General features: G+C 49.4%; 1 protein-coding gene and 1 long non-coding RNA gene across 4 annotated transcripts; one reads left to right on the plus strand and one right to left on the minus strand.

Annotated features, from left to right (window-relative positions):
- Nucleotides 1–1,104: 1,104 nt before the first annotated feature.
- Ecsit (ECSIT signaling integrator) lies at nt 1,105–14,180 on the plus strand. Of its 2 annotated transcripts, none has more exons than XM_052188829.1 (8): nt 1,105–1,205; nt 7,894–8,011; nt 9,863–10,280; nt 11,355–11,578; nt 12,403–12,460; nt 12,569–12,717; nt 13,075–13,180; nt 13,557–14,180. In XM_052188829.1, exons 2-8 carry the CDS (start codon nt 7,916–7,918, stop codon nt 13,814–13,816), a joined length of 1,311 nt encoding a protein of 436 aa, XP_052044789.1. In that variant the 5' UTR covers nt 1,105–1,205; nt 7,894–7,915; the 3' UTR covers nt 13,817–14,180. The 2 variants fall into 2 exon arrangements, with proteins under 2 accessions (XP_052044789.1, XP_052044790.1); XM_052188830.1 differs by having other exon boundaries at nt 1,110–1,197.
- On the minus strand, nt 10,160–13,618 carry LOC127689318 (uncharacterized). 2 transcript variants are annotated; one of them, XR_007978881.1, is made up of 3 exons: nt 13,524–13,618; nt 12,112–12,273; nt 10,160–10,258 (listed from the first exon to the last, which is right to left on the minus strand). It is a non-coding gene; the product is annotated as an uncharacterized LOC127689318 (long non-coding RNA). The 2 variants fall into 2 exon arrangements; XR_007978882.1 differs by having other exon boundaries at nt 12,112–12,361.
- Nucleotides 14,181–14,264: the final 84 nt, after the last annotated feature.

Consider the following 14,264-nt stretch of genomic DNA (forward strand, 5'->3'; position numbering starts at 1 on the left):
CACACACGTTCAAGGCTAGTCTGGGCCACAGGAGACCTTGTCCTACAAATGATTACTTATGGGTTGGCAGGGTGGCTCAGTGGGTAAAGTGCTGCCAAGTCTGATGGCCCGAGTTCAATCCCTGGGACTCGCAGATAGAGTCTAGCAAATTCTCACCACATGCAGCACCCCCAAAAAAGGAATGTTTAAACCTGCACTTAAAACAACAGCAGCCCATATTCAATCATTTTATGTATGTATAAAATCACTATTATCCACACACGCGTACAACAATTCCAGGGCCATCCGATCATCTCCACATGCACTCCATAGGCCTCTCAGCCCTCAGTGTGGGTGGTCTGAAGAGTCGATCTGGACTCCCCGTTGGGGAGGGAGAGAGGGGTGTCAGGAATGCATGTCCTTTCTCACAGTAGCCCTTGTTGTACTTATATGGCCATTTCGCATAGATGAATTCAAACTTCAAAAATTTTTATTAAAGGGCGTTAAAAGTGCTCGCGGCCACGCCTGAGGACCCAGGCTTCATCCCCAGGACCCACATGGAGAGAACATTCCCCCTGAATTGTCCTCTGACTTCCACATGAACGTGCTCACATAGACTTACACACATAACACACAATAAAAATAAACATGACTTGACACTCCGTTAAAGCTGCTGGCAGTGTTGCCCCCCTGAAGTTGCAGCTATTCAGGAGGCGGAACCCCGAGGATCCAGGGTTTTGAGACTAGACTGAGAACCACTGCAAGACCCTGACTCACTCAACCAAACAAACTAAAAAACCCGTTTGGTAAAAAGAATAAATCCCGGGACTTGGGACTGTGGCATAGTTGACAGCGGTAGAGTGCTTGCTTAGCACGCAGGAGGCCCTGGGCTCCGAGCCGCACGTGGTGCTTGTAGTCCGTAACAATAATAATTTACCAACTCGGCGGAGAAAACTGGACCGGACCGACCCGGGGCACCGGATCCGGCGATCATTCCCAAGGTCTCCGGCTTCCAGCGTTCAGTGAGGGGCAGGGCCTGCTCCAGGCAAAGCCGGTGTCTTCCCTCTTCCTATTGGTGGATCTCTTATTGAGGGCGGGACCTACTGTCACAGGCTCTTCTGATTTGCTGTCGCCCTCACTCGTAACCGGAAGCTCTGAGGCTCAACATGACTGCGCCCGGAGGTCCCACGGAGCCGGCTCTAGTCCGCGGCTGGCCGCGTGAGTAGGTGGGTCGCGTGTGGGAGGACTATGGGACTGTCTGGGGTTTGGGACGTCCACTTCCAGGCCTGGTAGAGCTGGAGGATGACCTTCAACTCGGCCTCAGAGTCAGGGCACTGTGACCTTTTGGGGTGCAGGCTTGGCAATGTGCGAGGAAAGGTTGCTGGGAACCTTTGCTGCAGGCGTTCGGTTTCAAGATGGGAGAGCGGACTCGGGCCACACGTATTATCTGTGAGGCAAGCACTGGAGCCTTCCCACGAGACCTCTCAGAGACCGGGAATCGTGCCAGCCCACACGCTTACATGCACCGACCCCGCTACTGAGATTTATCTATGTTTGTAGAAACATTGCTTATTCACACTCAGTTGATCGGTGTTGGGCATCCACCATGTACCAGGCACTGGCCCAGCTAGTGGAGACACAACCAGGAGAAAATCAAATTTTAAAAAGTATTACCTAAGAGATCCAGTTTATTGAGCAAATCACAAACAGAACACGTAATTTCGTGACTCCAAAAATAGTGACAATGTGCTTTTCCCTGCGACAATAGTCTTTATGTATCCCAAGCTGGCTTTGAACTCATCATGATCATCCTCCTGCTCCAGCCTCCTGAGTGCTGGATTACAGGCATACACCAAGACTGTAAATAGTAGGCAGAGGGTAAAACAGGTTCAGAGCCTGTGAGACCAACAAATTTGTCTCATTTCAGAAATAGTGTGGTTGGAGCTACAAGAGATAGTACACAGCAGGTAGAGTCCATCCGATGTGTATTGACTTTGAAGTATGTATTTTAGTTATGGTGTGGAGGGTGGGGTGCATGTGCTGTGGTGGTGTGTGGTGGAGGTCAGAGGACAACTCCGGTGTTTTATCCATACACCTTATATTGGTTCCACCTTATGAACCCAGTCATTAGGTTTGCTTTGTTCCAACAGCAGGTTCCTTTCCCAGCTGAATTCTCTCTCCCTGCTCTTATTTATTTAAATTTTAGACAGTACCGCACTGTAGCTCAGACTGCCATGGAACTTGATAATTATCACCAGCTGGTTTGATCCTGGGGGCCATCCTCCTGCCTATGAAGGCCTGGCTGGTCTGGAACTTGCTGTGTCTGTGTAGATCGGTCTCACCTCAGACTCAGATCTGCCAGCCTGTGTCTCCCAAGTGCTGGGATTACAGATAGGTGCTATCACACCCAGAATTCTCGTGTGTTCATATGTGGTACAGAGATGTATGTTAGTACATGTACAGGTGTGCACAGAGGACACATGTCAGCCTTGGATGTTGTTCCTCAGGAGCTGTCCACCGTGTGCTTTGAGACAGATCTTTCAGGGGTGCGTGTAGTTTTGATCAGGCTGGCTAGCAGCAAGCTCAGGACCTGCTCTTTCTGCTTCCTCAGATTGCTCAGACGACAAGCGGCTTTGTCTGTAGGTGCTGGGACCAAGCTCCTCATACTTTCAGGGCAAGCGTTGTTTTTGTTTTTGTTTTGTTTTTGTTTTTTATTTTTCGAGACAGGGTTTCTCTGGAACTCACTCTGTAGACCAGGCTGGCCTCGAACTCAGAAATCTGCCTGAGGGCAGCATTTTTTTAATCAATGGAGACATCTTTCCAGCCCACCTAGTTCCTGTTGTTAAAAGCTTTCCTTTGCAATGGAAGAAAGCAACTGGAAGGGCAGAAGAGCGAGGGCGGAGCCGTGTGCAGGAGAGCAGACCGGGGACTGGTGTGGTGACCTGCAAGAGGGATACATTTGGACGTAGTCTCCAGGGCTATCTGATGGATTGAGTAGGGACAGAGAATGCTGAATGATCCCCATGTGGTGGCTTGAATGACCACTGGTGCTACTGGCTAACCTCCGGAGAAGCACAGTAAATAAAAGTATTGTCAGTTGTGTGCCCAGAATGGGGTTTGGGATGGCTGGCTTGTACCAACGTTGTGCTTAGATCTGGAGGCAAAAACATTAGGGAACCATGAACATAAATACTCATGACTCTAATACATGCAGGAGCCACCTATGGGTATTACAGTGCAGATTCTTATGCAGTAGCCCTGCATTAGAGCCAACATCTTACAAGTCCTGGACCTCAAGTTACAACACAAAGTTTTAGATTCTTTTTACCTAACTATAGCAAACAAGTACCTACCATGAGCCACACCATCAGCCTCTCACTGCAGAATCTAGCAGAGGCTCACCAGGGCCAGCAGCTCACTGGAGGAGTGTAGGCCAGGTTTGTATTAACCGAGTCACAGCCTGGGTCCAGTCCAGTTGCATTTCCTCAGACTTGCAGCTGTCTATCACCTAAAAGTTGTCAGAAGCACGGACATGTTTCCACAGAGCCTGAATCTGCAGGTTTTGTGCTCCCAGGGCACTGGTCTGCATCCTCTGCTTTGCAGACACTGTGGACACTGAAAGGCTTCTCGTGATTGGCTGAACACAGGGCATGGATGCCAGGAAGAAACCCAAGGATGATAACAGGGCTGTGGGGGAGGGGACTTCACTCTCTGACACTTGGGAGGAAGTCGACACCTCGAAGTCCTCGGCTTCTTCTGTGCGTTAAGCACATCACTTCACTGGCCTGGCTTTACTAGGGCAGCCGTCCAGCTGCTGAGGTGGGAGCTGGTGTGTAGACATGGCTGAGGCGTGGCTTTCATGATGAGAAAGCAGGGAGCTGGGAGGGAGATACGAGAAAAGGGGTTGGGTTTTTTTGTTTGTTTTTGCTTTCCCTTAAATAAGTTCTCATATGTAGTCCTAGCTGGCTTGGGACTCACCAAGGTCTGGCTGCCTTTCCCTCCTGAATGCTGGGATTAAAGGTGTGAGTTACCGTGTCTGGCTCAGCTAGAGAAAGCTGTCTGCTTGTTTGTTTTTACTTGTTTATTCACTGTGCGGCTGTGCGCCTGTGCCTGCCCGTGCCGCTGGAGGAGTGGAGGCAGAGGACGATCTGTGGGGTCAGTTCTTTCCTTCCACCCTGGACTGCAGGGATGGAATTCTGGTTATCAGACATGGCAGCAGCTGCTTTATTTGCAAAGCCATCTTTTTGCAGGTGTTTTGTTTTGTTTTGTTTTCTTTTCTTTCCCTGTTTTTGAGACAGGTTTTCATGTAGCCCAGGCTGGCTTCACACTTGCTGTGTGTCCAAGGCTGATCCAAGACTTTCCCCTCCGTGCTGGGATTTATAGACATACGCCACAGCACCCACTTCCAGAGAGTTTTAGTGATGGCAAGAATGATCAAACTCTTCCTAACATGTTCTCTGTGGCCTAGACCCCCTGATACCAAAACTAAACAGGTATACTAAACAACTGTAGACTAGTGCCTCATGGATACGACGGTAAGATTCTGTCGTAATGAGTTGTCAAACATGCAAAAAGAATTCTACATCATGCCTAAGAGAACTTATGTTCAAAATGCAAGGTTAGTTTAATATCTGAACATTTATGTATATATCAATAGAACAAACCCCTAAAATTACACAATTATTTCAGGCAATGCAGAAAAATATTTGAGAAAACCCAACACTTGCTCTTTTTATTTGTCTGAAACAACACCCACTGTGTAGAACATGCTGGCTGAGCTGGCCCTGCAAGCGTCATGCCTAGCACTGAGACAGGCCAGATGAGGTGAAGAATGAAACCTGGGTCAGCAGAACTTAGCTGGTACTGGGTCCAAACCTCCGGAGTCTAATGCCAAGTGATTTCTTACACATTTAAGCAGTAAAACTTTGGGGATAAGGTTCCATATGACAGTGATTTCAACAGAGCTTTAAGCATGGCCACATCGAAATTCCCTTGCAAAGTACATCTCTAGCAAAGCATCTGTCCCACGGGAATGGCTTCTCCTGGCTGAGAACGGTGTTCAGGACAAGGGCCCGGGGAAGGGACTGTAGTCAGCCTATTGATGGACTCTACTGACTGAGAACAGTGCTCGGGACAAGAACCCAGGGAAGAATAAGCAGAAAAGCAAACTCTTTTGCAAAACACATGGGACCTCTTTCATGAGAATAGGTTCTACTGACTGAGACAGTGTTGGGATTCTAGGGGGTTCTATGGGGCTGGCTTTATAGAAGAGCAAAGATTGCCACAGAGATCTGCCTGCCTCTGCCTCCTGAGTGCTGGGATTAAAGGTCTGAGGCACCATGCCCAGTGAAAGAATAGATCCTTTTGCCAGAGTTAAGGAGCCGGACAAGGCTGTGTGCTCTGGCCACTTGTCAGTGTTGTACCAGAGCTTCCAGGAGTAGTACTCAGGCAGGAGAAATAGAGCTGCCGTGGAGACACTGCCGTGGAGACAGTGTGGGTAGGTACGTACTTCCTGCCGGAGCCTGACCACCTGAGTTCTACCTCAGGTACCCGGGGTAAAAAAAGAGATGGGGCTGGTAAGATGACTCCCTGGGGAAAAGTGCTTGCTGCCAAGCCTCAGGACCTGAGTTCAGTCCCCAGCACCTACATGGTGGCTCACAGCCGCCTGAACCTCCAGGTAAGGACCCGAGTTCAATCCCCAGCACCTACATGGTGGCTCACAGCCGCCTGAACTTCCAGGGCAGAGGAGCCGACTTCTCCAGGCACCAGGCTCTCATGTGGTGCACATACATAAAGACGAAATACTCATACATATGGCAGACCAAACAAACCAGCCAGGTAGCAGTGGCACATGCCCAGCATTCAGGAGGCAGAGGCAGGCAGATCTCTGTGAGTTCAAGACCTGCCTGATCTACAGAGTGAGTTCCTGAACAGCCAAAAATACACAGAGAAATCCTGTCTGAAAAAAAAAAAAAAAAAAAAAAAACAAAGAAAAGAGGGAGATGGCTCAGGATAAAGGTCCTGCTCCTAACCCTGAGGACCTTTCTATCCCTAGGACTAACGTGGTAGAAGGTAGAACCTGATTTTGCAAGTTGTCCTCTGTGCTGGTGCTTGGCACATTTGTATACATACTCATGAATGCACACATACAGTTTTCTAAGAAAAACGATAATAATTTTGTCTGCAGCCATACCTGTTGTCAGGTGGCTCCTACTTTCTTCTGAGCCCCTTCTCTCTTTTCCTAAAAGATTTTATGCCGGGCAGTGGTGGTGCACGCCTTTAATCCCAGCGCTGGGAGGCAGAGGCAGGTAGATCTGAGTTCAAGGCCAGCCTGGTCCACAGAGTTCCAGGACAGCCAGAGAAACCCTGTCTCGAAAAGCAAAACAAAACAAAAAAATAAAAAGATTTTATTTATCCGAGTACACTGTAGCTGTCTTCAGACACACCAGAAGAGGGTATCAGATCTCATTATAGATGTTTGTGAGCCACCATGTGGTTGCTGGGAATTGAACTCAAGACCTCTGGGAGAACAGTTGGTGGTCTTAACCTCTGAGCCATCTCCCCAGACCCTGAGCTCCTTCTCTTAACACTTGTGCTCAAGCCTGTCTTCTTTTCCTCTTAAAGCTGAAGGAGGCGGCAGAGAAAGGGGGTCCTTGGGGCATTGGTCAGCTAATCCAGCTGAACGGAGAGGCTCCAGTACAGTGAAAGGCTGGCTCACGGTGTTGAACGCTGTTAATCCCAGCACTCAAGAGGCAAAGGTTGGGGATGTCTGTGCAGTTTGAGGCCAGCCTAATCTGTATAGTAACTTCTAGACCAGCTAGGGCTGTGTAGTAGGACCCTGTCTCAAAAAGGGAGTTGGGCAAGCGGGGCCAGAGAGAGAAGAAAAAGTGTCTGAAGACAGCTACAGTGTGCTTACATATAAGAAAGAAATCTTGCCGGGCAGCGGTGGGATTAAAGGGTGGCGCACGCCTTTAATCCCAGCACTTGGGAGGCAGAGGCAGGTGGATTTCTGAGTTCCAGGACAGCCAGGGCTATACAGAGAAACCCTGTCTCGAAAAACCAAAAATAAATAAATAAATAAATAAATAAATAAATAAATAAATAAATAAGTCTTTACAAGGGGGGTGCGGAGCCTGAGGTGGACAGATGCCCCAGCTGTGAAGAACACTCCTAAAGGACTAGATCTGATTCCCAGCACTCACAGGGCAGCTCACAACCATCCCTCTCTGCATCCCCAGGCACGGGGCAGCAAGTAGTATACAGATACACATGCAGGCAAAACACCATACATATAAATAAAGATAAAAGTAATGAGAAACATCTTTTAAAAAGCCAGATGTTACGGCATTCCTACAGTGAGATAGAAGACTTCCGAAAAGTTGGTCTCTGGCCTCCACAAAGGTATTGTAGCCTGTGAACCTGATATACACATATACACACAATAAACAGGCAAATCTCCCCCCAAATGAAGAAGGACTGCCAGGTCTGAGCCTGTGGGATGATTGTATGAAGGTGCTTGCTGCCAAGCCTAGAGGGCTAAGCTCAGTGCTGAGACCCACGTGGGAGAGAGACCAATTCTCCAAGGTATCCTCTGACCCCCACACAAGGGCGCGCGCGCGCACACACACACACACACACAATAGATCAGTAAATATAATTGGAAAGATTGCCAGGTAGCTCACACCTGTAATCTCAGCATTGGGGAAATAGGCAGGAGGATCAGGAGTTTAAGGCTACCCTTGGCTACCTGAGCAATATGATATTCTTTGGTGAAAACAACAAAATCTAACAGAAATAACTCTTGGAGCTTGGAGGACTAGGCTCTTCCATCTGAACTGCCTCTTTGTCATAGTGATGCCCTGTCTCATGGAAGGTATGCTACAGGCTAATGCTGTCTCAATCTCTCTCAACTAGGCGTGGTTGAATCTACAGAGGCATGAGCTGGGTGCAGGTCAGCTTGCTGGCCCGAGGCCTCTCCAGGGGCTGGGGAGGCATCTGCAGGAAGGCCCTGTCAGGAACTCCCTTTGTTCAGGTAAGCACAGGCTGAGCATTTTGGGGTGGAGAAGGGAAGACCTGAGCTTTACTCTTAACCCTCTCAGGATCAGGCCACAGAGGCTGAAGGTGGTCCCTGTGTTAGTTAGTTTGCCATCACTGTACTAAAGTGCCATGACCATGCCAAAAGCAATTAATTAGAAAGAGTCTGTCTTGGGTTACAGTTCCAAGGGTAGAGTCCCTTGTGGCCATTTGTGGCCAGAGAAGGAACCTGAGATCACATCTCAAGCACAGAGGAAGGAGAACAACCTGTAGATGAGAAGCCATTATAAAACCTCTTCCCCTCCGGCAAGGCTCCATGTCCTGAAGGTCCTGTAACCCCCCTAACAGCACGACCAGCTGGGCAAGAATTCAAATACCCAAGCCTGTGCGGGCCAGTACTCACTCAGACCATAACAATCTGCCTCTCTCCCCGGCCCCACACACAGACTCCTGGCAGTATCATCATGCAAAATGCATTTCATCCAATTTCAAAAGTTCCTATGGCCTTTCATAGTGTCAATATCATTTAAAAGTCCAAAGTCTATTCTGAGATTCAGGCAATCTCTCAACTCTGACATCCTAAGAAGTAGAAGTAAATCTCATCAAGGAATGACACAGACTGTATCCTTCCCTTCCGAAAGGGAGGAATGAAGCCATGATGAAGAAATACAGAACCCAAAGCGAGGCTGAAACCCCAGCAGGGCAAAGCCCAAGTGCTGTAGCTCCAGTGTGTGAGGCTTCCACAGACTGATGCAGTGGTTTCCTGCGACCTCCGACCTCCTCGGGACTCTTGCTTCCTTCCTGCCTTCAAAGCCCATACCACACAACACTGCCAGGTTATCTCATGTACTTCAGCACGGTAACAGAAAAGTAACTAGTACAGAGGTTGGTGTCCAGAGGTAGGATGGTTGCTATGAAGACCCTGACTGTGTTATTGGGGAAGGTGGAAGACTTTAGAAGTACAGTCTAGACAAACAAGTGAATGCTGTAGTCAGAGTTTGACAGACCTGTGGAGGAGCCACAGACCACAACAATGTGTGTATACTGTCGTAATTAGGGTTTTATTGTTGTGAAGAAACACCATGACCAAGGCAACTCCTATAAAGGCAAGCATTTAATCAGGCTGGCTTACAGAATCAGAGGTTCAGTCCATCATCATCACGGCAGCAAGCGCGGCAGCACACAGGCAGACATGGTGCTGGAGAAGGAGCTGAGAGTTCTGCATCTTGATTCAAAGGCAATCAGGAGAAACTGGCATCCAGGGAGCTAAGAGGAGGCTCTCAAAGCCCACCCTCATAATGACACATTTCCTCCAACAAGGCCATACCTCCTAATAGTGCCACTCCCTGGGCCAAGCATAGTCAAACCACCACACTTTGAAACTGGGGTATGCACATGTATGGATGAATGTATCTGTGTCAAATCTGTGTGAGTGCTCTATCCTCTGAGTCATCTTGCTGGTCCTGGTAATGCTTCTAGATGTTTTCTTCGTGTGTCTGTGTCTGTGTGTGTGTGTGTGTGTGTGTGTATGTGTATACACGTGTGATACGCGTGTGTTTGCATCATATGCAATCCCAAATAGCCTTGGAACATGAAAGTGTGGTTCAAGCAAGCTTTGAGCTCTCAATTCTCCTGCCTTAGCCTCTGGGTGGGTGGGGGTTGGTGGGTGGGGGGGTGTTGGGGTTTCAGGTGTGTACCATGTGACAGTGTGCTTTAATGCACTATGTCATGATATCTAAGCTATAGTTAGCAGCTACAGTAGCACAGCTCTAAAAAGGCCCTCCATGATGTCCAGGGTACCACTGCAGGAAACATAAACCAAGAAGCAGGCTCCCTCCTTTCTCCCCAGGTGTCCCCCCAGGCCCCACGAGGCCTCCACTGCAGCGCAGTTACACACAAGGATGAGGCGTGGTTGGTTCCTCGACCCCCCGAGCCCCAAAGGAAGCCCATCAAGGCTCCAGCAATGCATGAAGACCTGTTCAAGACATCAGGAGACGGGGAGCAGGACAAGGCGAGCTTCCTGAATGCAATACACAGCTTCGGGACACACAATGTGCGCAAGCGTGGCCACGTGGACTTCATCTACCTAGCACTTCGCAAAATGCCAGAGTTTGGTGTGGAGCGGGACTTGTCAGTATACAACCTGCTGCTGGATGTTTTCCCCAAGGAGGTCTTCCGGCCGCGCAACGTGATCCAGCGCATCTTTGTCCACTACCCACGGCAGCAGGAGTGTGGGGTCGCCGTCCTGGAGCAGATGGAAAGACACGGTGAGGGAAGTGGGCCCAGCCTCCCAAGTCCCCCACCTGCTCCTTCCTTCCTCTTTCCCTCCCCCCCTCCAATTACTGGGCGTAGAGCTGTGGGCAAGTTGGAGGAGGACTAACCTGGATGCCCCAAGGCTAATACCCAATATCTAATAACCTCAGGTGCATACTGTCATCTCAGCTCTTGGGCAGTGATGGGTAGACAGGAGTCAACCTCATCCTTTTCACTACATATAGTTTTTGTTTTGTTCTGTTTTTTTCTTAAAGACTTATTTTTAATTATATGTATGCTAGGGCTAGAGAGATGGTTCAGTGGCTAAGAGCACTGACTACTCTTCCATGGGTCCTGAGTTCAATTTCCAGCACCCACATGGTGGCTCACAACTATCTGTAATGAGATCTGACGCCCTCTTCTGGTGTGTCTGAAGATGGCTACAGCGTATTCACATATATAAAATAAATAAATCTTTAAAAAAATTATATGTATGCTATGTGTCAGTGGGTATGTGAGTCCTGGCAGCCTGGAACTGGAGTTAAAAGTGGTGCAGTACATTAACTAACTGCTGAGCCATTTCTTTCCCCACCCGTTTTTCCCCAACACATACACTTTACATGGTCTCATGTAGCCCAGGCTGCCCTTGAATTTGCTGTGCTGGGTGTTTGGCCTTGGCTGGTTTTTGCCTACTGTTCCAATTGCTGAGATCACAGGCATGTGCTATGTCGAGACTTTTCTATGGTGCTGGGAGTGAAGCCTTCAGCCGTGTGTGTGCCAGACCTGCACTCTACTCAACTGCACCTGAGCCAAACAAACAATCACTGATGGCCAGATGTGGTAGTGCACACTTTAGACCCCAGCCCTTGGAAGGCAGAGACAGGCAGATATGTCTGTGAGTTCTGTTCTACAGATGACAGACTTCCAGGCTGCCTACATAGGTTAGGAGCAAGACCCTGTCTCAAAGTAAGAATAATAAAAAGAATCATGAAAAATAAATCCCTTTTAATTCTGTTCTTCCTGACTTCAAACTTGTGTCTAACTATATCCTGCCTCTCTGAGGCTGTGCCTGGATCTGCCCCAAACAGGAGTCATGCCCAACACGGAAACGGAGTTCCTGCTGATTCAGATATTTGGGCGCAAAAGTTACCCCATGCTCAAGTTCCTGCGGATGAAGCTGTGGTTCACTCGATTCAAGAATATCAACCCCTACCCAGTGCCCCGAGATCTTCCTCAGGACCCTTTGGACCTGGCCAAGCTAGGCCTGCGGCACATGGAGCCCGACCTCAGTGCCAAAGTCACTGTCTACCAGGTGTGCAGTCCTGTGTGCATGCAGCGCCCCTCCCTGCCAGGCCTCACTGCTTCCCTGGGGTCTTCTGCTGGTGCTCTGACAGTGATCACGCTCATTCCTTATTACCACAGTTGGACCTGTCTTAGGCTATTTACCCATTGGAAGAAAATACCCTGTCCTCGTTGCTGTAACAAAATTCTGGAGGCTGGGTAGTTTATAAAGAAAAGAGCAGCCAGGCACAGTGGCTTCTATCTTTAATCCTAGCACTTGGGAAGCAGGGGTACCTGGATCTTTCTGAGTTCAAGGCCAACCTGGGCTACATAGTGCTTCAAACAAATCAAAAAACCCCACTGCTAGGCCAGGTGTGGGCATGCACAGGGCGCTCCATGTCAGCCAGAGCTCCGCAGGGAGTGTGCCTCACCCACTGGGAAGGGCTGGGGACTGCTCAGTGGCAGGGCACCAGCCTTCCTTGTTCAAGGCATGGGGTTCCAGTCCTAGTGGTGTGACAAAAGAGAGAAACGTGTCTTTATGCTGCACGCTAGGCAAGCACTCACCAGCTGAGTCAAGCTCTTGGTGCCATCTGAAGAACTGTTGCTGCCATTTTTGTTCATGGATAAACCGAGCTGTGTAGGCACCGTGACTTGGAAGAGGTCACTGCAGGTTGACCTTAGGCTGGGTGGCTTCAGGGTGCAGTCAGTGCTGGCACTCTGGCCAAGCTGCTCACAAGGAAGGAGAGAAGGGCCACCCCAGTGACACGGTACAGCTACTCAGGAAGCACCCCCTTCCCTTTGCTCGCAGGCTCCCCTGTAGAGGTTGGGGAGTCACAGCCCTGCTCTTCCTTGCAGATGTCTTTGCCCAGTGACTCGACAGGCATGGAAGACCCCACACAGCCTCACATTGTAGGTAAGGCCCCAGCCTATCCCAGTTTCTGCTGGATCCCTCTGGGCCCACTAAGTGAACTCCTGGGCCGTTGGCCGCTGAGGCACCAACAGGTTCTTATCTCCACACCAGGAATCCAGAGTCCAGATCAGCAAGCTGCCCTGGCCCGCCACAACCCGTCCAGGCCTGTTTTTGTTGAGGGTCCCTTCCCTCTCTGGCTTCGTAATAAGTGTGTCTATTATCACATCCTAAGAGCTGACCTGCCACCCCCTGAGGAAGAGGTGAGTCACTGCCCAAAGCACTTGCTGCCAAGCCAGAACACCTGTGCTTGGTCCCCAGGACCCATGTGGTAGAAGGAGAGGTCTGACTCCTACACATTGTCCTCCCGAGTTACACAGGGGTATGCATAAAGGTCTTTTTGTTTAAAAAAAAAAAAAGACATAAATAGCAGTACTCAGGAGACAAAGGCAGACAGAGCTCTCTAAGTTTAAGGCCAGCCTGGTCTACACAATGACTTCCAGATGAGCCAGAATTACAGATTCTGTGGGGGGTGGGGCTGGCACTGTCCTAAAGGCTCCGCTGAGGGATGCATTTTGTGTTCTGGCCTCTAACGCTGCCTGCTCTCTTGTCTGAGGTAGAAGGTAGAAGAGATTCTGGAGGAATGGAATCTGTACTACCCACAGAAGCTAGACCTGGAATACTCAAGGAGTGGCTGGGACAACTATGAGTTCGACGTGGATGAAGGTAAAAGCAGGTCTCAACACAGCAATCCTGTGTGGTGACCATTTCTCCACTCTCCACACCGTGAGGGGTCATGTGCCCCCAGGGTACCTCTCCTTGGCTACTCCCTCTCCCCCTTGTATCTTTTATGGAGCATTCTATACTGTCCAGAGTTGTGACCAGAATACATGCAGGCCTTGGGTCAGTAGGGATCGTCAAGTTATATTTGGGGCAGCCTCCAAGTTAGGGGTGGAACTTAGTTTCTCTATAGTATCTGAAGCAGCAGGCAGCATGGCCCAAGGGAAATGTAGAACATTTATGTGGCAGAGGGAGCCGGGTGTGAACTCAGGACAGGAGGTCAGCGTACCTCAGGTGAGCGCACAAATGCCTCTCCTCACAGTGACAGAAGGCCCCGTCTTCGCCATGTGCATGGCTGGTGCCCATGATCAGGCAACACTGGCCAAGTGGATCCAAGGCTTGCAGGAGACCAACCCAGCCCTGGCACAGATTCCAGTGGTATTCCGCCTGGCCAGGCCCACGGGGGAGCTACTGACAACCTCAAGGCCGGAAGGACAGTCCCCTCCCCACAGTCCTCCCAAGGGTCCTGAGGAAGATGATGAGGCCATGCAGGCACAGCAGCAGCAGCAGGGTCAACGTTGAGACCTGGCATGAGGACAAAAGACTGGACTGGTATGAAATAATATGGAGAAAATTAAAAAAAAAAAAAAAAAACCCCTCAAAACCTCTTCCTGGCCCTGTGGTTTCCCTTCAGATGTTAGGCATGGGCTCTTCTGGGTTCACCACCTCAGAACCCTTTGTAAAATTGAGTTCCAGGTCAGCCAGGGCTATACAGAGAAACCCTGTCTGGAAAAAACAAACAAACAAACAAATCTATTTATGTATTTATGATATGGGAGGGATGTGCAGAGGTAGGAGACCAAAGTTTGCCAGCAATCACCTTTACCTACAGAGCCATCTTGTTGGCCTTTAAAAATATCTTTTAAATATATTTGCCTTTATTTCATGTGCGTTGGCATTTTGCTTGTTTATGTGAGAATGGCAGATCTTGGAGTTACAGACAGTTCTGAGCTGTCATGTGGGTGCTGAA

Source organism: Apodemus sylvaticus, chromosome 7, assembly GCF_947179515.1.
Source record: "Apodemus sylvaticus chromosome 7, mApoSyl1.1, whole genome shotgun sequence".
NCBI classification, from domain to species: domain Eukaryota; kingdom Metazoa; phylum Chordata; class Mammalia; order Rodentia; family Muridae; genus Apodemus; species Apodemus sylvaticus.